At 43.2% G+C, this 27,624-nt stretch overlaps 1 protein-coding gene across 1 annotated transcript; it reads left to right on the top strand.

The window, feature by feature from the left end:
• Positions 1–813: 813 nt before the first annotated feature.
• Positions 814–27,624, top strand: LOC101877157 (sodium/hydrogen exchanger 2-like). Its single transcript, XM_013127863.3, has 12 exons — positions 814–1,090; positions 1,953–2,416; positions 2,777–3,027; positions 6,732–6,949; positions 10,720–10,916; positions 15,741–15,830; positions 17,587–17,657; positions 18,791–18,955; positions 19,658–19,772; positions 21,071–21,205; positions 25,355–25,421; positions 27,488–27,624. Exons 1-12 carry the CDS (start codon positions 814–816, stop codon positions 27,622–27,624), a joined length of 2,187 nt encoding a protein of 728 aa, XP_012983317.3.

Consider the following 27,624-nt stretch of genomic DNA (forward strand, 5'->3'; position numbering starts at 1 on the left):
ATGTTTATAAACTCTGTTATTAATACATCTAATACTGTTGCAAATAACATTTTATTTTTGTCTCTTCAGCTTTTGTAAGCAAGCTCAATGAGTTTTTTGTGCCATTTAAAGTAGCCAAGAGAGGTGAAGAGAACTTCTCCTGTTAGGCTTTATTATAGGAAGAAGCTTTAAGCAGTTGTTGAAATATACATTCAGCACAGGTGATCTCTGCCCAGCACAATACTGCAGCTCTGTATTTAGCCTACAATGGGGTGCTTTGCTGGATTTACCAGTGCAAGCTGTGATTATCAGTAATGCTGCTGTGTGTTCTCTCTGTGGGCACTGGAGAAATCCACTGAAGTCTACTATAAGATGGGTCCATTTCTGGATGAGGCTGATGTGGGACCTGTTCCATCAAAGCCTGGCTGCATCCTTCACCCTTTAAAAGGGTTGCTGAGAGACTGGAAGTCAAAATATGTCAAGAGTTAGGAGTAAATGCAACTTTATCCCTTCCTCAAGCATGCAAAGGTGTGCTGTTGGTCATGGGGTGCATGAGGCATCTCTTCAAGGAAGCTTCTGCAGCAGGAGCCTGTTTGGGCACACGGTGCCAAAGGGTGCAATTCTCCAGCACGTTTTCCCAGCTGGAAACTAATGGACCAGGGAGGAGAGTTAATGTGAGGCGGAGCAGTTGCTCCTCTCTTTGCAGCAACCCATGCAGTGAGGGTGAGCTGAGCTCCAGAGTATCCAGCAGTGCTCCCAGCCACTCATCAGTGGGAGCTGCTGACCAGGAGCAGGCAGTGTCCAAATCCCTGTGACAGACAGCATCCAGGGAATATGGAACATCAGAGGCCAGGGTGCAAATATGCAGCTGCTCTCCTAGCCTGGTCCTTGCTCTTCTCTGTCCTCCAAGCCACCAGGGTCATTGCTCTGCAGGGATCCCCATCAATGCCACAGTTAGAGGATGTCATCTCAGAGAACATCAGCTGGGCTGCCGAGGAAGCTCAAGGCAATGAATCCTCAGAGCACGCGTTCTTCTCTCTGGATTATCAGCATGTCCAAGTCCCCTTTGAAATCACCCTCTGGATCATGCTTGCATCCCTGGCAAAAATAGGTAAGGCATCTTGAGAGGATGAGGAGGGACAAGGGTCTCTGTGGGGATGGTGTGGGCAGGAGTGGCCACTGCTTCACCAGTCTTGGAGACTGAGATAACATGCCACATCCTATGGATACACAGATTGTATGCCAGGCATGCTGCACACATAGAAGATACTCAGTTGCATTTGTGGTGGGAAATGGTGTTTTTCCATCTGGAAGCTCACACCTGTGCATGATGTTGCTGTCAGTAGGAAGAATATAGGGCTTTCTAGAAGAAACTAGGACCCTATTTAACTGCCGTGTGTACCAAAGTGTGCCTTTATCTCAGTTAGCTTGTGAGCTACATGCAGGTTGTCCACTGACACCTTCATCTGCAAATGAAAATGCCTTCTTAAAAACCTGAAGTACTTGTGGCTGTCTGCATTGGCTGTTGCACAAGGCTGACTCAACTGGACTGTTTTAATGGTGCCTTGAGCTTTAAGTGTTACTGATTAAGTAATATTGAAAGTGGCACCATTTATAATTGAGAATGCTTTTTGTGATTTTTTTTAATGTATAGAATCTGTATTGTTTAAAATTAGCAGTTGCTATTTATGTAGGTGCTGAAGGTGGGCCTGTGTATTACCTATAAGTATATCTTTAACCTTATGCCATGATGCAATGCAGGCTGAACCAACAGTAATTTTAGGAAGTTTGGTATTTTCAGTAATCTTCCAGATCTTATAGCAAATTTCTGATTGAGTGACTCCACTTTAATTGTGGGCATTGATTACGACTGCCCTAAGGTGTAGCCTGCTGAATGGGGGGCATGTTTGGTGCTATTTAACCAGTTTGGGCTGGTGAGATAATATGGTTTTCATCTGTCCATCCCCTTCCAGGGTTCCATCTCTATAACAAGCTGCCTTCTGTTGTTCCCGAAAGCTGCTTATTGATATTTGTAGGACTCATCATGGGGGGAATCATCTATGGTTTAAATGACAAATCACCACCTGTTATGGACAGCGACATCTTTTTCCTGTACCTCCTGCCACCCATTGTCCTCGACGCAGGTTACTTCATGCCCAGCCGTCCCTTCTTTGAGAACATTGGTACAATCCTCCTCTATGCAGTTGTGGGGACAATATGGAATGTGTTTGGGATTGGCTTCTCCCTGTACGGCATCTGCCAGGTGAAAGCCTTTCGCCTGCAGGATGTGTCATTGCTCCACAATCTCCTGTTCGGCAGCCTGATTGCTGCTGTGGATCCTGTGGCAGTGTTGGCTGTCTTTGAAGAGATACACGTCAATGAAAAGCTGCACATTTTGGTCTTTGGTGAATCACTCCTGAATGATGCAGTGACAGTGGTAAGGATTAGCCTTTATTTAGAGTATTTAATGTCAGATGAAGGGTGGGCTGGTGTTGAGAGGTGGGATGTGAGATCTGCAGGGGGGAAAAGCATCAACAGTCTCTTCTAGCAGAGGACTTCTGATCCACTTCTCTAGGCTGAGGTCCTTGAAGGTGTCGGTTGAACCTCTCTTCAACAGCATAGAGGTGTAATTGTATGTGACTGCCACAGCACTCCCGTGTTAGGAACCCAACTTCCAGAGGAAGATGCTGACTCCGCACTGTCAGCTATCCCAGCAGTGTATTTTAGTGTCACTGCTACATATGGCCATGTCTGGTTAGCATCTTGTTAACATCTGGTTTTCATGCTTTTTGCCCAGGTACTCTACAAGCTATTTCGATCATTCTGTGAAATGCCAACCATCAAAACCATGGATGTTTTTGCTGGAGTTGGACAGTTCTTTGTGGTTGGGCTAGGAGGAGTCCTAGTAGGTCTTATATTTGGGATGACCGCTGCCTTTACCACGCGATTCACCAAGGATATCCGTGTCATTGAGCCCCTCTTTGTCTTCCTATACAGCTACCTTTCCTACCTCACTGCTGAAATGTTTCACCTTTCAGGGATTGTGGCGTAAGTACATCCCAGCATCTCACCCATCCAGGAAAGCTTTCTGGCTATATTTACTGAAAACTAACAGAAAAAGATTGAAGTTTGCTTAGTCGGATATCTCTGTATAGCAGTGAACAGTGAGTATAAGAGCTTGTGGAAGAGCTGAGAGGTGTAACCCCATTTCACACATTACACAATAACACATCGATGGTAATAGCTGCAAGTCACAAGCAATCCAGATGATTCCTGCTGGGCAAGCTTCCGATGGCTCATTGCTTTATGTAGGTTATTGAGGAGTGTTTATCTGAGCTCCATGGTTTTTGTTTGGACATCCTGGACATTCAAGCAGTGAGATGTCTAGTAGATTTACCAGAGCCAGAAGAGGCTTTCTTGGCATATTTTGTTATTTTTTCCATGTTTGACCTAGCCAAAACCAACATTTGAAGAGCTGCAAGGAGTATTTAATCAACTCCTCAGCCAAGTTTGGTCTTGGATAATGATGTTAATGGTCAAAGAAAGCTCACCTTGGAAAGCAGAGACAGATGAAAAAAAGTGTGATTCAGTCATGGTTTCTGTGGGCTGGTATGAACTGAATTTGGCTCTCTTACTTAAACTAAGTTATCTGGCACCAAGGATCACAACCAACTATTTAATATATCCCAAAAGACACACTTAGGCTGCATGGACAGCTACAGTGTAAACAACTGTAAAGCTGATAATAATGAAGATATACCATTCCTATATCTTGTAGATTGTGTTTCCTCGAATGGTTAATAGGAGCAATATCCTAACATTACTGAAAACAATTCTAGCTCTGGGAATAAGTAAAAGAAAGCCTATTTATAGGAGTGTAAGACAGAACAGTGAAATAAACATGCTGCATAATCATCGTGGAGCAGAAAACATTCAATCCTAATGGTGTCTCCTTCTATCAATCACAATCTACTATACCCATTATGGAGCCCATTTTCTATTCTTTTGAATAATGCATTGTCTCTAAAGCAAAACAATTGCAAAGGCAGCTGATTCCTGCACTGCTGCTCTTATAATTGCCAAATTATAAATGCTTCTTTTATATATCTTGATTTCAAACAATTCATTCATTTGTGACCAGGGAATACTGCATTGTAAGAAGCAGATCTTGGCAGTTGGTTCTTTGAAAAACAATTTGATTGCCAAAAAAAATCAATTCTACATAGTCAAATATATAAAAAATAAGTAAAACCTGTGAATGCAGCTCAATCTGATGAACAGTTCTGCACGTGTGTTTTATCTGCATTTGGTCTCCTTTTGGTTTGATTTTATGCCTTAGTATCAGTGTCCATCATTGAAGCTGTGACAAGATAGGTCAAGTTTAATCCTTCTCTGTGAATCTGGTGTGAACCCTTATCCGTTCATGAATAAGTGCTCCCAAACCACAGCTCTGGAAGTCACTTGCTCAGAAATGCTTGTTGGGTTTTTTACTTGTTAGCTGGACTGTTTTACACATTACTTATTGAGGCAGGAACATAAGAATTTGTTATTTTCTTTTTAGCCTGTGTTTCAATCTCTGTTACTTTTTCTGGCTCAGTGCTTTGTGCAAAGTGGGTCACTCTGAAAAGGATAAATCAAAAAAGACTGGTTTAAGGAAGTTTTAAGGTATTGGTACATTCTCAGGACATGAAAGAAGAGCACTTAAACAACATTAGACAAAGTCTCACCATGCTGGGTAAGATGGAATCTCTTTCTCCAGCAAGAGCATCCTGTCTCTCCTGAGTCTAACCTTTCATATCCTGCGCCTTTGCTGCAAGTCCTCTCCCTGAAGTCCAGCTTTAATTTCAAACTCAATTCTTTTTCCTTCAAAAAATGGTTTATTTCATGTAATGAGGAAAACCAAATAATTCTTATTTTAAAGAGAAAGGCATAGAAATGTGTGGGTTTATTGCTGTTTGGGTTTTGTTTGTTTGGGTTGTTTTGTTTGAATCTAAAGCTCAGTAATCAGTAACTCGCAGTTGGTGGAAATGCATATTCATTTGAAAAAGTATTTTCTTTTCCTTTTTTCCACCCACATATCTGATAAGTATCTTCCCATAATGGTGTTGCTAATTTTCCTAGTGCTTCAGAAATGAATGTAGAGCAGAAATGAATAAAGTGGTTTTCCATCCCTTTGTCTTGGTCCAAGAATAGATGCTGAGTTGTGGCAGCAAAGATGTGGTAGAGATTCACTGATGAGCTAAGAAAAGAGCCATTATTCTGCTTCTGTTAGCAGCAGTACAGGTCAGGAGCAGCAATGCAGTGGCCAACACTGTCTTCCTGAAATAGCTATGGAAAGCAGGACTGGGGACTTTGGTTTCATACAAGTTATAAGCCCACAACCAGAGCACAGTCAGCTCTGCCCATGTGAAAACTCTCATGTTAGGTGGTGCAGCTCTGTTTTCCATCAAAGCCCAGATAAAGCAAAGAATCTTTTTTGGGGAGATTCTGGAGTTAAATCATAGAATGGTTTGTTTTGGAAGGGACCTTCAAAGCTCACCTAGTCCAACCCTGGCAATGAGCAGGGACATCTTTAACTAAATCATGTTGTTTAAAACCACATCCAGCCTGGCCTTGAGTTTCTTCAGGGGCAGTGTGTCTACCACCTCTCTGGGCATCCTGTGCCAGTATTCTACCACCCTCATGGTAAAGAAGTTTTTCCTCATATACAGCCTGAATGTCCCTCTTTTAGTTTGAAACCATTACCCCTGTTCCTCTTGCAACAGGCCTTGCTAAAAAGTCTTTCCTAAACATGAAAGTCTTTCCATGCTAAACATCTTTCTTATAGGCCCCTTTTGTAATGTGATAGTTTCACTGCAAAGCAATAACTGCATGGCTGTTTTCTCAGTAGCTCTTAGCTGAGAAGATGCATTCTGGATAATATGCTGCGGAGGTTACTACCTATCTTAACACCTATTTGCATCTATGTGGGTCACTTAAGTGTCCTGGTCACAGCTAGTGTGTAAAGTCAGTCTGCCAGACCCAGGGACACTTCTGCAAGCTGAGGACCTACCTCTTTGTGTGCTTGTCTGTGTGATATAATAAAGAGAATTGCCATGATGTCCCTTTGAAAGCAAGTTTAAAGTTAATAAAACTTTGTGTAAATGACCATAAAATTATCAATGGAAGTCAGATCTTGGAAACTTAAAAGTAATTTTGCTATTTCTGATACAATATCTAGAACAAAGTGTTTCTGTCCAGGTTGAACTATAAAAAATGGAGCTTCGACTCCTTGAGCACTCAACTGTTTTGATCTTCTAAGATTGCTGGCCTCAAAATGTTCTGATTTGCAAAGCTGATGAATTAGGGTATCCACAAGTACCCTGTAACTTGAAGCACCAATTAGCCATGAAAAATTGCAAGGCAATTGCAAGATTAGAGTTTGGCAAAGTTAAAATGCTGAAAGCAGTGTATTATGATGGGAAGAGTTGGGTGCTGTTAATTGTAGGTATTGCTGTGTGGCTATGATAAATGCAATAGATAATGAGTCATTTACCTGTTAAAAACCAGATTCAGACAGTCTTGGCAACATTTATAGTTTCCATTGTCCTGGTGTTCCTCCTGATTTCATTGGACTGATGTAGGAGGTGAATCTACACTGAGACATCTGCAAACATGTAAAACTTGATGAAGCCTTTCTTTTATTTTCTATATGTGACAATGTGTTAGTTGTATGTGCTTAAGTATAAGCATTGATTGTTTCATTTTCTCAGCATCATTGCTTGTGCCATGGGCATGAAACGCTACGTGGAGGCCAACATCTCTCTGAAGTCTCATACCACAGTCAAATACTTCATGAAGATGTGGAGCAGTGTTAGCGATACCCTCATCTTCATCTTCCTTGGAGTTTCCACCATTGGAGAAAATCATGAGTGGAACTGGCCATACATTTGCTTCACTGTCATTTTCTGTCTTGTTTGGAGAGCATTAGGTATGGTGAAGTAATAGGGGTTTTTTATTTGTTTGGTTTGTTTTAATATATATTTATGGGAGTGGAAAATGCAATTCCATTAAATGAGAGAATGCTCCTGCCCCCATCATCCTTTCCTGCTCACTCTGTATGTGTGGTTATCCCAGATGTGAATGCAAGGACACCTCAGCCAATGTTTCCATCCTCAATAGCAAGTCTTACATTTTACTACAATCTCCTGCTCTGTGCACTCACCATAGACAACACTGGTGCTAAGCAGAAATTCCCATGACATCTGTTTTGTTGATACCTCTGTCTTAGATCCTCCTTTGATTGCTATGATCTCTTCTCCTGTTTCAGTGCTTATTAAACCCTTGGTTTCGTCACAGTAGAAGGGAGACTGTAAGTACATAGCTTGGGATCAGAGAGCCGTGTAAAATCTGACAGCATATTGTGAATTGCAGAGATTTAAGGGATTTAATTCATAACAAGTCTGTGTACAGCAGCATCCTTAAATGGGAAACTGGAAGAACCTTCTAACAGTTGTCCCTGGAAATGCTGTTCTGCTTTACAGAAGAGCATTTATCTTGCTTACTGCTGGGTGGATGAAAATTGGGACCTGAAATGTGAAGATGCTCCTGCTCCTACTCAAGAACCTCAGATAAGGAGAGAGAATGACAGAACTGCACAGAATCAGAGAATTGCTGAGGTTGGCAGGGACCTCTCAAGATCATTGGGTTCAACCCTTACTTAAACAGGGTCAGGTAGGCAGGACTGTGTCCAAACAGCTTTTGATTATCTTCTTGGAGGAGACTCTGCATGATCCATGGGAAACCTATTACAGTGTTTGACCAATCTCACAGTAAAAGTGACCAAGATTTGGTGACAACAGGAGGATGAGATCTGTGTATTTAAACTTTTTCCTGCTAATTGTGCCTAAAGACAATTTTCTTGATTACTTGCAATGAAAACCTGAGTCCTGGTCCCAGAATACTCTGGGATCCTATTTTCCTGCATTGCAAATGACCAGGAAAACAGATACACTGCTCTGTGTCCCCAGTTGCATCTTTGCACTGATTTAGTGCTTCAGGGAGACCATTTCACTGTTGCTTCTTACATTGTGCAGTTACTGTCACCAAAGTGAGTGCAGTGCCTACCTTTCCATTTATGGAAGTTTTTCTATATTAACTATATCTGCAAGTATAACAGCACACATTTTGGCAAAGACTTTGACAGCTAAAGCCCATTCAACAGGATTTATTCTTGCAAACCACTGCGTCAGAGTGAACCCAAGTTTGATAGACACTTCAAGAAATTGCTTAAATAGGGTTGGCCATAATTGGCAAGACATAGCAGAATGGGTTTCATTAGCTGTTAATACATGCCAAGGTTTGTTTTAATAACTGCACCATAAATGCACTTGGAAACATGCTTATTAGTGGGGTGGACGTTCAAATGTTTTATTATGGTAAAGTGGTTCTCTCTAAATTATTTGCTCAAGTTCTTAGTTTGACTTTTCTTAGCTCAAAACAATTCTTCACTGCAAGACATAAGGAACATAAGAACATCACAAGGTCCCCTGGCTCTCTAAACACAGCTCCTCTGATTGCATCCTCAAATTATGCAGCATGTTATTAGGGAAGAACTTGGTGCTGCAGCTAGGGAAGAAAACATCTTTTTCCATTCAAAATCTCCCTTGATTTAAATAAGAACACACAAAAATCATCTTGCACATCTGATTCCGAGCAGGGTGTCCCTTTTCTGCAGCACGTTGCTTGGGAGCCATGGGTGTGCTGGGAGGGCATGAGCTGGGTAGGGTGTTGCACAGGCTGGGCACCTCCTGGCTTGGAGGTGGTTGAGATGAGATCCTGACCTGCTCAGACCCATCTGGCAGCTATGGACATGCTTGAGACACTGATCCAGAAATAGGAGGCACCCATAGAGTTTGCTTGCAGGAATAGGGGATTTTTGGGTCAACAATACTTGGGTTAGTGTCTGAGCTGTGATCTTATCCTCTATCGGACCCTCCTCATGCTGTTAAACAAGAGATGATTCTGCTGAAGCCTGAGACTTGGAATTACTTTGACATGGGAGAGATCAGCTAAAAAGCAAAATGCATTAATTGCATTACAGCATTAATATTCTACTGTTATCCAAGCACTGGGGAGGTTTCCTTCTGCACCTCCTCAAGGTCTATCTCCAGAAGAAAATATATTCTGCTCACAATGATGAATTGAATGTCATGTCTTGGAGAAAACTGGCCTTGAGTTAGTTTAGGGAATGCTAATGATAATTTATGAGGAATGATTAAATTAAAACAAAGGCCATGATATCAGCTGATGTAAATTTTGTTCCTTTAAATCACCAGTAGCTGCAGATGTGAGCTGGGTTATGCCTTTATTTCATTTACTTAAAGTTAAAAAGAACCTTGAAACTGATGTACTCCTCGTCTACTGGTCTGGATACAAGCTCCATGGAGATCTGGATATGGGGAAGGTGTTGCAAGGTTAATTGAGTTCTCCATTCCTGAAACATCCCCAGCTTTTTGTTTCCTTTAGACCGGTCTGATGTACAGTCAGATATTTTTAGTTGTATGTGTGTGGGAAGGTGTTTGATACGTACATTACAAGTGCACTGTTTCTGAAGTTTGGTTCTTCTCCAAACACCCTTTAGAAAAGCAGCAGTGGTGTGGATCCAGCTAATTCCTAGTTAAAGTCAGTGTCAGTCTGTGGCATCAGTTCTAAAAACAGCCATTAATCTTCAGGAAATAAGATGTTTGTCATATCTGTTGGTATTAGAACATGGTTTACCAAGTTAAGCCCCAACCTTTTGTACCTTTCTGTATCTATTTATGCATTTGCAAATGACTATAAATTGCAACAGTTCTTGTGTCACCTATGTCATCTTAACTTCATACAACGTGAATTCTTTGAGTGAAAGGTTTGTGGAGAAGCAACATTTACAGAGCAGAATAGAGCTACTTATCCAAGCAACTGCTTGGAAACTTCTGGAAACTGGAGGGTAATTTGTGGCTAAACTGTTGATGATCATTTGCCTTGAGAACACTTCTAATCTGAGGGATTTACTCATTTGTTTGCATCAGTTAGAGTAAATCAATTAATATTTCAATTCAGTTTTTGGAATCTGGTTCTGTGTCATTATATGAATGAAGTTTTGGCTTGCACATGACTATAGAATTGCCCTAAAAGCTTTCATTAACCACCATCAAAATAAATGTGTTAATATATCCTATGTTGCCAATAGTTCCTGTTTGTTCAGTATTTAGCTGATGCTTAACACCGAGTCACCAGGTAAGTGGTATGTTCTGGGATCCGTGGTCACTGGGGCGGGATGAGAACACTAAAACTCCCCTGCAGAGTTCAGAGTCCTGAAGGAAGCTCTGGTTTCCTGGTTGGGCTGTAATAAGCACAAGGTTGAGTTAAAAAACGAGAGAATTTGCTACAAGATGAGCTACCTAAAACTACATTTTATGGTACAATCAACAGTTGTACAAACTTCCTTAATTGTGCCCAGTCAATGGTGGTGTAATACCCCAAATCAGAAATGCATCAGGGATTAGGTGGTAAGTGGACAAATCAAACACAGATCTGTTGGACCAGGCTGGAAGAAAAGCCCTTCTCCAATGGCATACTGGGAGCATATCTTGTTCCCTGGCCAGTTCCTCATGACTGGTATTTACCAGTTCAGAGGTGTTTTACAGTATAATGCATTGAGTTGTATCTAATGCTCTTTTTGTTTGATGTGCTCCCATCTTCTTTCCTGCTTTTCAGGGGTTCTTGTGCTGACTTTCTTTGTGAACAGATTTCACGTGAACACCATCACCAGCAAAGACCAATTCATTATAGCATACGGGGGTCTCCGAGGAGCCATTTGTTTCTCTTTGGTCTTCTTGCTGCCTGACTTTCACAGGAAGAAGCTCTTCATTGCAGCAACAACTGTTGTCATCCTCTTCACTGTGTTTGTACAGGTAAAAACTATCTCAATGTCACTAGCAGATGTAGAGAATAAGCATGGTTTTTTCTTTTCCAATAACCAGTACTAAACTGTTAGGTGGATACAAGGATTTTCCAGTCATTTCTTTCCTTCTATTCAATGGTTAGGCATGAAAACTTCAAATTATTACTGAAAGAGGCAGAAAGTTTGAGAGGTTGACTAGCAGCTGTTGACTTGCAACACGTGCTGTGCATTTTCCATGATAACTTGTCCCATCTTTTATCTGCTCCATCCATAGTGGGATAGCAGTTTGAAAATGGTGAAGGATGATGCTGGCATAGGTTTCCTCTCTAAAGCAGTGCTTTTATGTGTTTTATGTTGGCAAAGCCAACACAAATCAACCTCTACAACTAGTTTGCTGTTTGAGCAAGGTAGGAGCCACTTGTCACTAGAGGCCTTGTCATGAAATGAAATGTTACCTGAGCCATGCAGTAAAATGGAGATCAGTTTTCCTGATCCCAGAGGTGAGGAGATGGATGTTGGAGATGTTCCAAATCCCCTGAACATGGGCAGCAGGGACTTTAAGAAGTTTATAGTTTGGTCGTCTCAGCTTTGATAGTTCACAAGTGGGACAAATTTAAACAGGCCTAATTTGGGGGGAGTGACTTTTTAATGGTTTCTGACAACGGGTTGTATTGGGGCACCCAACAGCTGAAGCAACAACAGTCATTAGTTATGTTGTATTTTGTGTCTATGTCTGAGATGTTTTCACATTAATGCAGCAAAGCAGCTGCAGTTATTTTGTGGTGATGCAGCAGGAAGGGGATTGCTTTAACTCTTCCACTGGAAAACAACCCAACAACTTTGGGTGTGTTACTGGTTATAAAAACAAGGAAAATCAGAAGTGAATAGGAAAGTCAGCACTTTTGATTTATTTGCCTCTAATCTTTCTTCTGTAACTGATCCCTGAGCCCTGTTGCTACCTGCTTTCTCTTTCTGCCCTGGTGATTCTTGGCTTGTTTCCTACCCACCACCAAAGCTGTGAGTGAGTCCAACCTGCCCACATCACACAGCAGCTGCCAGGGTGGGAGAGGGAGATGGACCCTCAATGCACTGATTGCTCCAAGATATTTGGTTTACTGTTTGAAGCATGGATGGATACTTGGATACATGGATTACTTACTTGCTGTTTGAAGCATGGATGTACTTCCCCACCCCCCCCCCCCCCTTTTAAAGACTGATTTCTGTGTGTGTCTTTTGAGTATGTTTCACAAAGCCCAGTCTTACAGAGAGGCTGTAGGAGCATCTGCAGCTTAGGCTGCTCTTTGGGACCATACTAGCAGTGCCACATCTGACCCCAGCCCATGGCTGCATAGTGGGAGAGGATGGACAGTCTGCAGCTGGGGCAGAACTTGGCGCTGGTATCGCTCTCCTTACTAATCATATGCTGTTGTTTTTGACGGGTTCTGGATTAGCACCCTTCCAGGTCTGTGATGGAGAGAGCTTTTCTCTCCCTTAGACACAGGCTGAGGTTGTAAGGAGTTGTTGAGCTCGGGAGGAGCAGGCAGACAGCATTGCTCTGACATCTAGTGGTACAAGCATCCTTGCAGCCTTCTGTGTGATGATTTTGGCTGTGTCTCCCTGCTCTTTGCCCAGCAGCAAGTCTGTAAGGGCAAGGCTCCTTTCGGGCTCTCTTTGGAATACACATTTTAGTTCACCTCACAAACGATGTCATGTTTGGAGATGGATGTGGTGGGAAAATTTGAGTTGTCTGGTCCTGAAGTGAGCAAGACTGATGTCTACCTGGTGTGCACCACCCCATAAAGTTAAGCATGGTCTCCATAGGATTGAGGCAAGCAGGATGCAGGTCTGGGAAAGATGCCATGCAGAAAGGCTCCCCATGAAGAGCATGAGGTCCATGCAGAGCTGCTGACCCGGGGCTGCTCTCTTGCTGCCCTCGGAGGGAAAAAGCAGAGCATCAGCCAGGGCTCTGGGAGCTGGTGGGTCACAGTGACAGCTGTTGAGTGGCCCCATGGCTGAGTATCAGTCCACAAGAGCAAATTCCTTTCACTTGGCCTCCCTGAGCCCCTTAGTGGGTGTTGGGCACTTGGGCAACGTGGAGGTTTGGTGTTGGCTCTCTGCTTCCCCACATCACGAGCTGACAACATGGTCAACGTGTGACATGCTGATGGGCTCGGAGCTGAGACCCGCAGGGCAGCTGGACTGGGCACAGCTTTCAGCCTGAAAAGAGGGAGCAGGGGCCAGGGGTGGGGGGAACATACTTAGGTGGAGGTTGACGAGTTTTAAGATGCAAATGTGGGTCAGAAATTGAAAGGACACGGTCACTAGGCACGTCCGCTCATGCAGAGACGCTCTTGAGCCTCAGACAAAGGTTGTTCTAAGGCAGCAGCTCTATTCTGCAGAGGCCTCGGGAAATCCTTCCCAGGACTGGGAAAAGGGCTTTTGTGTAACCTCAAAGCTCAACTGGTGATGTCATCTCCATGCGAAAGGGTGAGAGTTAAACAGGGTCCCCTGTGGGTATGTGTCAGTGGGACGACCCCTTGACCTTCAGCCATTCAGCAGGAGCATAGTGTCTATAGACAGGCTCAGGATACCTGCAGTATTGTGTAGCTGAGGCCACCATGAGAACAGGGAGGGGGGAAGTAAACTTCAGCTGAAACAGAAGGATATGAACTTTTCAATGCTGTATCTCAGCATATAGATACACAAATATTAAGATGAACCTTTACAAATGATTCCTACAGCTTCTGAAGTTTGTGGCACTGCTGCCAGCCACATTGATGGACACATTATTGAAGAATTAATGTCTTTAATAACCTAGCATCTTTGATGGTGCTCTGTCACTTTGGGTGGAAAGGACAAGTGAAATATTGGCTATAAACCAACTTGTGTAGATAGTGGACTTTTGTTGTTGTTATTTTGTACAATAAGTTTTCTTTATATTCTCAGTGGTACCAGTACAGACTTGGCAGGGGGGGTCTGTGTTAAGATAGGACAGAAACCAGGTGAGAACTTATCTGGCCTCTTTTCAGCTGTGGAAGGCCAGGAAAGCATCTTGTCAGAGCACAGACTGACTTCAGTTTCTTGGGAATCCTGATTGCACTCTCTGAAAAGCCTCATGCTCAATGAGCTAGTGATCAGCATCTTAGCCATTGGGCTTGCCCATACATGGGTCTATCAGTGCATTACACAACCCAAGAAATTAACCTATTTTGGTCTTTTTAAACTCAGTTGCATAAGGCCGTTCCCACAATGAGCCTGGTTAATAGCTTTGAGAAGTTTGACTGAGCAATTATCAAGTCCTTAGTGCTTTGAGCAGGTCTGGATATGCACCATGTAGCCCAGAAGGTCCTTCAAGGAGCTGTGGGCTTGGAATGTTGCATTGTTCTTCCTTTCAGAGTGGTTTAGAAATGAGATAGCACGTTCTCTGTTTGCAGTTCACTCTCTCAGACTATTGGCCTCTGAACTCTTGCATGAAATTACTAGCAAATGTAATAATTAAGAGTGTTTTTTTCATTTTTTGGTATATGTGTGAGTTTCTGTCATTTGATTTGGGTATTTTTGTTGTTTGTTGCCTGAACCGACCCATTATCTATTGGATCACTGGTGGCAGAAAACTTTGTATGAGCCACAATAGAGTTGTCAGCATCTGGGGATGCACTTCTAATGAATTATTGCAAGTGGGTGGAAGAGCATCACAGGGGACCTGTAGGTGTGTTGTGCAATGACACATGGTCTGAAATAGCACACAGAACTTTACTGATGCTCCCAAGGTCAGGAAGGGCCGAAGGAATTCAGGAGTTTAAGTTCATGATTCCTGGTCACAAAACTCCAAAAGGCTGTTTTAAAATGAAAACAAATGCAGCTGATTATCCAGCGAAGGCAAGAGATCAATTGCATAGTCTCTACTTACTTATTGTGATATCTGTTATTTCTGAATTTGTGAGGTTTATGTCATTTATTCTGAATAGCAATGCTTTTTTATTGCTATTAGCTATTAAAATGACACATTAATTGTTTCTGCAATTAAAAATGTGTTGAGCTCTCCTCCGTGCCAGCATTTGTGACATTCAGAAGTCATAAACATCAACTACTCCATCATTTTTGCCGTAAACATGTCCTAGAAAACTCATCTCATACCAAAGCCAGACTAAGAAATGTAGTACAACAGCGTTTGAGAAGTTCTCTCACGAGGCTTAAATGGCATTAAAACTCTTCCCTTGACCCTTCTCACCAGGTGGATACTTTGATTAGTAAACTTAGCCACCGGCAGGCCATCAAAGATCGCTGGGGTAATGATCTGTGACACATAATACTCAGATCTAGCAGGCAAATGCTGGTGCAGGCTCCGTGCTGTGAAGTCTCAAGGACTATCATAGTTTCAGGCATTCAAACTTTGGACGTTTCAAGCCTCTTTCCATCTGGTAGGCTACAAGGAATAACAAACCACAGGCTTGACCTTGAAATTATTGGTTAACTTTCTGTGGTCTTTGGATGCCAGATGAGGAGAGCGGAGCATTTCCCTTCTCTGCCTACCCCCATCCTGAAGCCTTTGTGTGGGCTCCCATTGACAGGCAGCTACCACAGGCAAACAAAATGCTTGGCTTACAGCTGGGAGAACAGTTTCCAGTCTTGTTGAAGCTTTGCAGATTTTGCCTTGCTAATAAATCACAGTAGATGAAAAGCATTAGCTCAAACATCAGGTCTTGTTCTGGCAAGGAACAAAGTGGCTGTGGCTCATACCTGTGCTGGTGATAGTTTTCTTCCTAGTGCAGGTACCACTAAGAACAGTTGATGTGAAGAAAGGCTGATATTTGTCTTTGTGGTTATGCTGCAGGGAATGACCATCCGTCCTCTTGTTGACTTGTTGGCTGTGAAGAGGAAAAGAGAGAGTGCTCCCACAGTGGGAGAACAGATCCATATTCGGGTAAGTGCATCCATTAAAATGCAGCCAGAGCTTTCCAGTATGCTTTGCTGGTAGCAATATGGTCCTCCTGTAATGTGTGTGCCTCCAGGGACTCTACAGATATGCAGCTTCAATCTTCTGCAGGCCCCTTTCCAGGTTTAATGTTTTATGCAGCTTCCTAACCATGGGTTATTACTTGCACTGGAATAGCAGTTACCAGCTTAGGCTGATGTTGCATTAGGTGCTGCACAAACATGACAGAGAAAGATGATAACTTGCCCAAAAGCTTGTGGTCTTACCTAACACAGACATCTCTGCTTCTCTGTAAAGAGTGAAGGAAAGAAGAACCTTGGTTGCTTTCAGGGTTGGGATCTTCCATGTGTTCATCAGCCCCATCACTGCCATCAGTTTGGATATGTTTCAGATGGGGTCAACTCCATAAGGAAGCAGGGTACTCTGCACATTTAGCTGAGGCTTTGCATTTGCATCTCTGTCCAATGTAAAAGTCTGTTTCTGAACCTCATTGTTCATGCTCAGGCACATTACTGTGGGTATGGCTCCTTCAGGCATATTCTTGTCTTCTTTTTGGAGAGCTAGAAATAAAGACATTAGGTCTGAGGACATTCATAAAGATTGTTTGGCATCCTCACAATTAGGTTGTATTGCAGCGCTTTGTCTGAGGTTAACAGAACAGTTCAATAGGCTGAAGAGTCCTTTCCCATCACGAACAGAGAATACTTTCTTCTTTTGTTACTGTGTGAATAGTAAATCATCTCTGGAAATGTGTTTATTAGGAAATGGGAGCTGAAAATGACTGTGTACCAATTAAGTTAAGTAGGGAAGGCAACAATGAAGACTGCTGGAAAGCAGGGATGCAGAAGCAGCTTTCTTCCTCATATTTGTTTCTCCATCTGGAGTGTCAGGGCATTCTTGCTCACAAGAGTGATGACCAGTGGGGGTAAAGTCATTTGCTGGTCCTCCAACTATATGGCTGCTAACAGCAATTGACATTAAACCTGTACCAAGCTGCAGGGCTGAGTCAACAGCTCTGATTACTTTTGTCTCTGACCCCACAAAAAGTGTCAGAGCTGGAGGCAGCTCCAGGGACATTGGTATACCTGATGTGGAGGACCATTGACCTACAGTAGAGCGGAGCCCTCTCCCAGTTGGAGCTGCCAGTAGGAGAGAAGGCAATGTGGGAAATGATAGAGATTTAACTTCTAGGTGGAAAAATCAACCTGTCTGTGACTTTTAATGTAATTTCAAACAATAATAATCTTTTTGTATAAGGCACAATGTGGCCAATTATTTCTTTTACTGGGAAGTGTCTGGGGGAAGGCAGTATTTATTATTCAAATCAAAGCACGTTATCTACATCTATATGCTGAAGATTCCAATCTCCTGAGACACATTGTCCTCAAAAACCTCAATATGAGCATTTCCTGCTTATCAAGGCCCAATATGCAGGACATGCAAACCATCAGCTGTCCTGTACGTATCATAAAGAACAGATCCACCTCCCTAAGTGATTATTCTTCGCTTTCACAGACCTGAAAGCAAGCAGCCAAACCATGTATTGTACTCCAGAGCAGAGGGATATACGTGGATGACTGGATGGGGAATTAGCCCGACAGCCCCTCTCCTTGTTTACCAGTGCTGTGTACTGAGCTGAAAGCATCTCCTGTTTTGTCTGCTGGCTTTTGATGTTTGCTGACTGAGTTCATCACATATGCAATACATGCAACCGGTGTATAGCAAAATCCTCTTTTCTGTTTAGTTCTTGGATCATTTGCTGGCTGGCATTGAAGATATATCTGGACACTGGGGACAGTATTACTGGAAAGACAAGTAAGGATTTGCCAAAATACAACTGCGTACATGTGTAGGAAAAATAAGGCTGGTTTCTATTCCCTAAGTTTCCACTGTGGGCAGCTGGATCTCATTCATCCTTGGGTCACAAGGGAGGTGAGAGAGGGACAGCTTTTCCTTGTTGAAGGTGAGACCAGGCTCTTGGGGTGCTTCCCCACTTGCAGGTCACATATTGTGCTTCACCCTAAAAGACTCTGTTCTCCTCTGCTGTTGTGTATGTTCCTTTTTGTCCATAGTAATGAGACAAAAGGGCCACGGCAGCACAACACACAACCCATGTAGCTTCAGCCTGTCCCTGCCTGCAGCAGTGTTGCCCATGCTCTCATGCCTCTCTGGCCATGAAGGAGCTGAGGACTCCAACCCAGCATGTGCACAGTTAAAAACTAGAAGTATGAAGCACAACTGCTTGCTGTGTACTGACAAATTATAGCAGATCTCTGTTGCAAAGTGCTCAATTTTCACTGAACTTTGGTAGATTGTACAAGTAGGAGGGTTTTATCCTTCCCTTCCCTTCAAACAACCTAAAATATATTAATAGCAATTTATCAGGTTTATTTCCTTGGCTGTGGGGACACAAACGCAGCTAACTTCATGGTAAGGACTGGTTAATGCAGCTGAGATTTCCTTAGGAATGCCAGTACTTGGAAGTGCCACTAGAGGGTATGGGAATCGCTGCTGTCTCCCTTGGAGCAAGCTTGTGAGCAGCCAGTAACTGCCAGACCTGAGTGTCAGTATTTGATACCGGCTAGATCTCTTCCAAATGTTGTGCTGCATTTGATCAGAAAGTGAGAGGAAATGGCTCAAGAGGGGATCTGGAAGTGTTTAAATCTGTTGCATCCCTTGGGGCTACTGCATGTACTTGTAGCACTTAGAGTTCATGTTAAATCTGGCAATTTGGGGAGCTTTCATTGTATTTGGCAATGTTTTCGTATCTTAGCTTATGCACTGTAGTGCATAAATAAATAGGAACTGATCTCTTGGACTGTTTTCTGGAAAGAAGGTAATGGAATATAATGGAATATGGAGTGATCAAGGGCTATGAACCTGCTGGCTTGCTTTTGCTGCTGGGGTGTTGTGGGAGGAGGCTAAACCCATCTTTTGTTCTCAAACAGATTAGAGTATTTTAACAGCAAATACCTGCAGAAGATCCTGCTTCGAGAATACGACCAGCCAAAATCAAGTATTGTGCTGCTCTATGAAAAGCTGGAGCGGAAACATGCCATTGAGCTGGCAGAAGCAGGGCAGCTGGGGCACGGCCTGTCTCACCCATCCTTGCTGTGAGTGCTCCTCTCCTGCAGTTGTTCCCTTTCCATCACTCATTCCAAACAGAGGGAACAGTTATTGGAAGCTTTTGCACACTTCTCAACCTCCATGGCTCTTTCCTTCTGGGCTGTCCCATGGGAAGGAGGAACATAGCTTGGACACATCCCAAGTAAACATGATTAAAGATTAGTAGGTGGGTATTAAATATGGTCAGGTAGATGAGCAATGTACTGGCATGGATGAACACTCTTCATTCATGAAGAGAGGTGAGCCTCTTTTACGTGGAGGCTCACCTGTATCCCCCCTCAGAGGTACACAGAAATGGTGCTCTGAGGAAGAGGCTTTTACACCATTGTTTTGATGGCTTTACACCATTGTGTGAGCTGAAGGAGCCAACAGTGAGAATGAGCATTGGCTGAGATGAAAGGGTCAAATATTTGTGTGTCAGAATGGCCAATCTCATCCCTTACAGAAGGTTCTGCTCGGCTACAGCTCCCCACAGCTATTCTATCTACCAGGGAGCACATGGATGGGACAGCTCTGATGCAAATACCAAATGCCCCATCTGCAGTGAGCTCCATCTGCAAGAATTATCTGTTGCTTGTGTTCCCTGGTGTTGGAATCTAAAAGGGCTGCCATGAGTGCTGGGCTTTGGGGATGCACTGATTGTGCTGCTGAGCATCTTCCAAAATAAGGCATTCTGGTTTTCTTTGCAGCAACAATGACAGGACTGTCATAACAGACACAAAATTGGAGGATACTCTGAATCCGGCTGTCCTGGACAACATACAGGAAATATTGGCAAGGAACCTGTATCGAATAAGGAGAACGGTATAACTTTTCCCTCAATCTGTACTTTAGATGTCCAATAACAAAAGTTATCTCAGTTATCCTAACAGCCTGAGCAGATGTTATGAATATTTACATAATTACTAATGATGTCTCTTTGTGAGCAGAGAATAGTTGGCTGTGTGAAGCCAGATCCAGTTTCCAAGTCAGTGGCACATTTCTGTTTGCAGCATGACAGCTTTTGAAAGGTTCACCCAGTCAGCCTATAATTTCATGAAGTATTTCAGGCATCAGCACCCAGAACCAGAAAGGAGAAAGGAGGAGCACATGGATCTTCAGGCATCAGGTTAACAGATCCAGCAGTTGCAACAGCTCTTGGTTACCTACAGGGATGGGTTTATCCTCACATTGTGTTTTTCCCCATAGAACAGAATACAGAGAACTGTGAGGGAGACTTAATCTGCAGATGTTTTAAAACTGCTTGGCAGTTCTGCCATGGAACTGGTGCAACTGGTTAAATAGCACAGAAACCATTTGCTGTTGACAGAATAACTTATGAATCTGAGGTTTTACACAGCACCTAGGACTGTGCATTTCAATGGCTGTTCACACGGTGATACATGGAGCCTTATCCTTAAAATCCACCTAAGCCTTTGTTTTACGGATTACGCATGAAATACTGAGTCCTTGGGGATGTGGCTGGTGCTGGCAGCTCAACACAGAGGGATCAATCTCCCCTCCTGTGCCTTTGCTGAGCCAGGAAAAGCAACTAGATAAGGCTGGGAGAGAATCTATAGGAATGGTGAATGGGATGAAGATGAAGGGATATCTCTTGTTTGCAAATCTGCCTAACTCCAGCCTCACCCCTTGTAGTGACATTATAGTGACAATGCCAGCTGATTTTAGAGATATAGCTTTGGTTGGTATATGGCTTTTGAAGCAGGATTTATGGTTCCTGTTGATTGTGTGATTTATACCTGAAGTTGGGCTTATATAAAATATATTGGAGGACTGGGCAGAGGCACTGAGGCTGAAGATGCCTTGAACAGAGAGGTTGATGTCTCACCTGGACTAATAGAGAAGCACGTCTGTCTTGTTATTCAGTGATTGCTTGGGCAATTTTGTGTAAAGAAGCAGATTTTGGAGACCCATCTTCCTTCTTTGGCTCTTTCCCTCTATCCCACCTCTCTTACTTGGACGGATCAGTTTACCCCATAACTAGGCAGGATGGTTACAGGGGGCAAAAGACCCTGGGGGACACAGGTATTAGTGAGGGGATGCTGCTGCAGAGAGAGGGATGGTCCCATATCTGACAGTGGTCTCTCTGGTGCAATGTGCAGGGGCCAGCATACAACAGGCACACCCTTCCTGGAGAGACAGAGCCCATGGAGCATGCCAAGGAGATCCTGATCCTCCGGCACAAGAGCCTGCAGGTGGAAGTGAGAGGAAGTGATACGGTCAGCTCCAGGAAGGAGGTAAGAGGTAGCAGTGAACTCTTGGACCTGCAGAGACCATGCACAGGATGCTTTCCTTGCGCTAGTATAACAAGTGCTAGGAATAGTGCTATTTAGAACTGGTGGTACTTGTTTTTAAAGACAAATCCTGTTACCATAAATTTAATACAAAAAGTGTGTCTCAATCCTAAATCACATTCCAGTGAGGAGGAAATATTGAGAAATAAAACCAAAATCCAACACAACTCCTAACAAAACAATGAGCCATCTCGCGTGCGGCGCCGTTCAGTGCTTTGTGAACACAGGCTTCCATCCATGCTAGGAAAGTTATTTACTGAGCAAATGTTACTAATTGGGTTTCAGTCAGTGGATTCAGAGGTCTGTTTTTCCCATGTTTTCTTTTCTGGGAGGCTTCGTTAAAGGCAGGAATTTGGTTCTCCCATTGTCAGTGGTCCAAGATGGATGTAAATATTTGAGACTCCTCAGTGTTATTTTTCCCCCCAACCCTTTGAAATGACAGAAGCATTATTGTGAGGTTTCTTATTTATTCTGGAGGTGAACTTCAGCTATGGTTCTGGGCAGACTTGAAGGGAGTAAAATAGAGGGAAGTGTTGCATACTGGATTCCTGAGAGGACTGCTTTGAGTCCAAATTCACTGCTGGCACAGCTCCATGTCAGTTCATGTTAAGAATTAGAGGAGAAACAAGGTAAATATAATGTCTGTGGCTGATGAAGACTTATGCAGACTTCTCTGGAAAGCAGTGGAAGAAGTTGGGCCAACATTTATTTCCCTGTAGAAAGGCAAAATGGTCCAGGAATGTTGCATGAGGAATAGGCTTGGTCTTTTCAGTTCTTTCCATGCTCTGTAATTCTTGCTCTAGAGGAAAAGCAACTCGTATTATTGCTCCCAAACCCTCAGGTCAGCAGCAGTGATTGCTGAGCCATCCCTAAATTTCACCTGCTGCTCTTAATCTTAGGTTTTGATGGCTTGAGCTAGAGCACTATCCAAGTGCAAACTGGTCTCTAATCTGGGCAGCAAGGCTCCATCACTGAGGAGCACAGAATGACCTTTTAAAAGGAAATAATTTATCTTTCTTTATTTAGATAGTGATTTTCCATGACAGCACAAGAACATGGGACTGCTGTAGGCTTCCTTTTGCTCTGAGTTCTTTGTTCAAATGCCAGTCATTGAAGAGCCCACCGCGAATGGCAGTAACACACCAAATGCTGCTTCTTCTCAGCCCTTCATTCCAGAAAGGTGTTCCGGCTCTTGCAAACAACTTAAAAGGTTTAATTTGATCATTTACATGCTGATTGGTACTTACAATTCAAAATAGATAGGCAAGAACGTGGCATGTTCCTGTAGAACATTTGGTATAATTAAATTTCAAAAGAACAGCATCAAACTAGGGCTGATTTTGAGCACGTTACATTCTTTAAGGACATTTGACTGTTAACTCTTGTGATCCTGCTTTCCCATTTGCTGCTGCTCCCATCAGGTACTGCAGTGCATTTGGAAGGAGCTAGAGCACCTTTGGGAACACTGTTTCTCCTGTCACTTTGCATGCTTAGAGCTGGCCTTTCAGAGAACAGAATATGTCTGGGGAGCTGCAAAAGCAGTAGAATTCACTCTCTGTATATGCTGATTCATGGGTGGTGGCTAATATCCTATAGGGATGGATAATATCCTATATGGATTTTGTGAAATGCCAGTTTGGTGCTGAATACTGCTTTCTCTAGCAGTCATTTGTTGGTGCTAATCGCACCTCTTTGCAGCAGCTACCTTTGCTTTGTGCCAGTCCAAGTGAAACAGGTGTAAATATGGAGAGCTGATTCCAATGACATCTGTAGAGGAGACTCTAAGCCCAAGAAGGATCCCTCTGCACCCAAAAGGAAAAGTCAGGTGTGTTGTCTGTGATCAGCAGCTTATCTACTCATGTTTTAGAATAGCTGCTTCGTTTTACAGCAAATAGAAATAAGGTGATACCCAAAAGCAATGGGATAATGTGCTAGAAGAGCCCTAGAATATTAACACATTTTCCTATTTAAAAAGAGATGAATGAAAAAGATGGCTAGTTAGTGTTTAAGGTCTTTATAATTGTCAGTTGCTCCGTGTTTGTAGTCCCAAAGGGAAGCGTTTGACCTTCCAAGTTTTGAGTCAGCAAGAAAAAACCAGATGCTGTCACATCACACATCCTTCTGTTCTGCATTTCACCACGAGATGGAAGCATTACAACTGTGTTTGCAAACCCAACTGGAAATCAAGGACCCGAGAAACAAACTTTAAGCAAAGGGCTGCTGAAAACCCTCTGGTGCTGGTGCAGTGCCTGCACGTCTTCTGTTGCCAGGCTATTCGATAACAGCTTTGGTGACATGTTCAATCAGTTTGGTGTTATGTGCTGAGTGGGTACTTACAAGATCCCTTTGGTTCAGTAGAAACACTGCTTCTTCATCTTATATATATTTTCTAGTGAAGCTGGTTACTCCTTTGCTGTCAAAATATAAAGCTGCTGCAGCTCAGTTGGATTTGTCTTGTAATGTATCAGGTGTGGGTTGGTCTTTTCCTCCTGTATCAGTTGCCACAAAATAAGGGATGCGTGGAAGAGCGTATAGATCTGTGGCTGCATTAGGCTCAATAGGAACCAGCAGTGAAGCTCATCTTGTCCATCTCCCTTCACTGTTGGTGTGGAGAAATCAGTGCCCTTGGCAGGATAGTCACCTTTTCTCTCTAACCTGGGTGGCTTCAGGTGCCTTAGGCATCTACTGCACTTTTGCTTTTACAGTACTCAGAGATGTCTCTTAGGCTGTGTTAGAGGCCCCTGCCAACAAGAGGTTGGAGGGTGAATCAGGAAGGCAGAGAGAAGTAAGAAGAGAACAATCTTCATCCTTCCCAAGCCAACAGCGCAGGTTAAATGATTTACACCAGGCAGAAAAGCCTTGGCAGGACTACGAGGTGATTTCAGGTCTGAATTGCAGCCCAGAGGATTAACTCCAAAACTATCTATTTCCAGTAGAAAATTTGCCTTCCTTTGCCTCAGGACAACATTCCTGCTGAATGCTGCTGCTTCCTGGATCTGTGCATCACCCTGGCTCTGAATGCTGTCCAGATTTTGGGCTTGCCTTACTTTAGGCAAGGATCCAACACAGAGTACACTGGCAGGGCAGTCTCTGAGACCCAGGATAGCTTTTATTTACCACTGAGCGCCCAGAAAACCCTTGCACCTGTAGCCAGGCAACTTTGGCCTCTTTTCTTCTGCCAAACACGAGTACACTCCCCCAGAAGGAGCTTATTTGGAGCTGCCTGTAAGCCATGTGCACAAATGACATACTGCCTTTGGTAATTATGTCGGAGCCCTTTCATGGAGCGTGCTCTGAGAACCATTAAATGCCGCTGGGAATGGCTTTCCAGGGAACTGGGCGCTGCTGCTTGAGTCTGGAAGGCATTGTTATTAAAATGGTCAATAAAAGGGATGCAGGGCACCAGTCCTCATTAGGGGAGGGAGGAGAACAACCTCAAACAGAATGCAAACCGGGCTGGGAGATGTCCAGAGTTATTGGCAGTCTGGGTTGCTGGACTGAGCTGCCAAATCACAGCTGCATTAAGAGACCTATTCCCAGTTTACGGAAGCATTGAAGAATTCAGGCAGCATTGTGCTACCTGAGGGTTTTTTGGGGTTTTTTGCCATTTTCCCCTATTTTTATTTTATTTTATTTATTTATTTACTCTCCTGAAGGGTAGAGATCAGCTTTGGAGTGAAAGGACAGGGAGCTCATTAGTGCAAGCTCCTTACCTGCCTCCTTGGTCTGCAGCCAAAGCGAGGGAACAGCCAAGGTGAGAAATGTCCTTGTCCTGAGGATAAGCTTGGACTGCTGCACTCACCTGCCCCATCCCTCCCATTCCAGGGCTGCTCATTCCCCTCCTGTTTGCTGAATCACCTGGAGAGCTCAGACTCCTTCCATCAAACAAATCAGCATCTGTAAATACTTCCTGACATCTATTCGGTCTATTTTTAGCTATGGTCCTTTTTGTTTTTCTTAGCAAAAGTAAACTGAATGGAAACAGAGTCCTTGGAGGTTGCAAATGGCTTGTTTATGAAGCAGGAGTGTCATTAACAGACTTGCTAGCAATCTTCATCAATGCATTAAAGTACTTTTCTTCCTTAGTCACAGAAGGATGACTCCTACTCGGTGCAGGGTGATTCCAGCATGCAGCTCAAGCTGTGCCGCTCCTTCACTGGTAAGCTGGGGACTGGTGGGTGCTGGTGGTGATTTACTACATCCCCTGAATGCCAGGCCCATCCCTATGGGATGGCTCAGCTGGTGACAGGAAGGATGTGCTGAGTTTATGGCATATCCATTGCAGGGTTTGGATTTAGGAGGTGGACAAGGCACAACCTCTTGCCCTCCCTACCTTGCAGCCAACAGCAGCAGGAAGACATGGGCTGTGTGTTGCAGGCAGAGTGGCAGGGGCATCACTCCAGCCTGGGGTATAAAGTGATGCTCCTTAGATGAGCATCATGAGTGAGCTAAGTGCCTTTTCTGAGCCCAACCTGAGACAAGACATGGTCTAGTGATGGACTTGGCAAAGCTGGGTTAATGGTCAGACTGGATGATCTTAAAGACCTTTTCCAACCTAAATGATTCTAAGTTTCAGGTATGCTGGGATGCATTGCTGGCAGTGAAGGTGCTCCAGGCAGCTGCTCAGGGGCAGGCACTGTGAGCTGGGAGTCATCACAGTGAGAGATCTGTCCCAGTCCAGTTGTTTGAATTCCTTATTGTGTGCTGCAAGGGGGTGCATGAGTTTGCACAGAGCTTCCTTGTCTCTTATGTCCAGGCAGGACATGAGCATTTGAAAGTGGCACTGTTCTTCATGTTCTACCAAGCACTAAGTTGTCTGGCAGTAATTGCAGATCGTTCTGCCTATGGTGATGCTACTGAATAAACTAAATCCTTATAAAAATAAATTACATTTCAAAACGTAAAGTTTGTGCCAAATTATTTTCAAAAATTAATATTATTTCTTTCCTCACTAAGTATTATTAAAATGCATTTTGAGTGCACCATTATCAGCACTGTCTGTTTTAAATATCAGTCACAGAAAGGTTGGTGGTCAAGACCTCGTGTTTCCATAAGCTTGAACCCAACTTCTAGATAACTGAAAGCTTAGTTTTCACATTAAAAAATAAAGAAAAGGTTTATCAGTGAAGCTTCACACAAGATATAGCTGGTGAAAACTGCAGGCAGTCATTTTAGCCTCTGAACCACAGTGGGATATTCAGTGGGAAACTGAGCACTGAATTTTTACACTACTTGGCATAAGAACTCTCAGCAAAATTGTGTCTGTGAAGGTGACAATCGTGCCTGTAAAAGTGGTTGTACCAAAGAGTCAATGTGTGTTGGTAATAACAGAAAGAGTAAAGTTGCTTCCCAATATGGGCTGAGGTAGTTTAAGGGATGGGGTCTAATTTAATGTACAGAATGTTTCATTATTATATATGTTTATTACATACAAGTTTCTTTTCTATCTTTTTTTGTCCTTCAGTTTCAAATATTTGCTTCCTTTGTAATTTTCTTTAAACACTTAACTGGAAACTTGCTAAATAAAGAGCCATGGAATAGCTGGCACCTTCTCTGCACAAAGATAACTAACTGCAGCTTTGCAAGAGTGGATGTGGCATTTGTGTGTTCATAGGATGGACATCTGCTGGCGATGTAGCTATTTTGATCCACAGTTTATAATGAATGTTTATATTCTTCCTGAATGAAAACCTGAGTGTAAGGAGAGAAAGTGATAAGAAGCAGTGTTTTTCTCTCCCCAGGAAGATGTGAGCACAAGAGCCCTCAGTGTACTCTGGTAACAGGGCTGTAGGAGACTGTAACTCTTCAACCATGATTGCTTGTATAACCACCCAAAAACACTTAATGTGGCAATAGGAAATGATAAATGCTCTAGCAGGACACCTGCATCTTGAAAAGCTATTTTAAGGTAGTCACCAATATGATTTTTTGCTCTGCAAAGTTGCTGGTGGGTGCTGTCAAAAGAATGATGATATTGATCCAGAAATGTAACATATTTCACTGTACAAAATAGGGTTTAAATTGTCTTATTTCCCCTTTTTTTTCTACCATTGAAATACTGATCTTTGTCCTCTGTTTTCTAATTGAAAAGTGATCCCTGCAGTAGTATAGCTCATCCCCAAAGAGCAAATGACCACCTTCACTAGCGCTCAGTATTCCTTTGTTCCTGTTGACCCACAAAGGAGAATGCTTCTCATACAAGTTGATGTTCTTCTCTTCCTGCAGTGGGGAATGCAGAAAAGCTTCTGGAAGTGAAGCAGAATCGGTCCAAGTCAGTGTGTGTTATCCCACCACTGCAGCCCAGCGGTACAGCCTGGGGGCAGAAGGAGGAAGTGGAGCAAGAGCTGGCTTTGGAGAAGTGA

This window comes from Melopsittacus undulatus, chromosome 6 (assembly GCF_012275295.1).
Source record: "Melopsittacus undulatus isolate bMelUnd1 chromosome 6, bMelUnd1.mat.Z, whole genome shotgun sequence".
Lineage (NCBI taxonomy): Eukaryota > Metazoa > Chordata > Aves > Psittaciformes > Psittaculidae > Melopsittacus > Melopsittacus undulatus.

Excerpts from the sequence above, each read along its gene's own strand:
- LOC101877157 (XM_013127863.3), top strand. The coding sequence starts at position 814 with ATGGAACATCAGAGGCCAGGGTGCAAATATGCAGCTGCTCTCCTAGCC. Across the intron at positions 1,091-1,952 it reads TGCATCCCTGGCAAAAATAG|GGTTCCATCTCTATAACAAG; the intron begins GTAAGGCATCTT and ends ATCCCCTTCCAG. Across the intron at positions 18,956-19,657 it reads CTGTCTCACCCATCCTTGCT|CAACAATGACAGGACTGTCA; the intron begins GTGAGTGCTCCT and ends TTTTCTTTGCAG.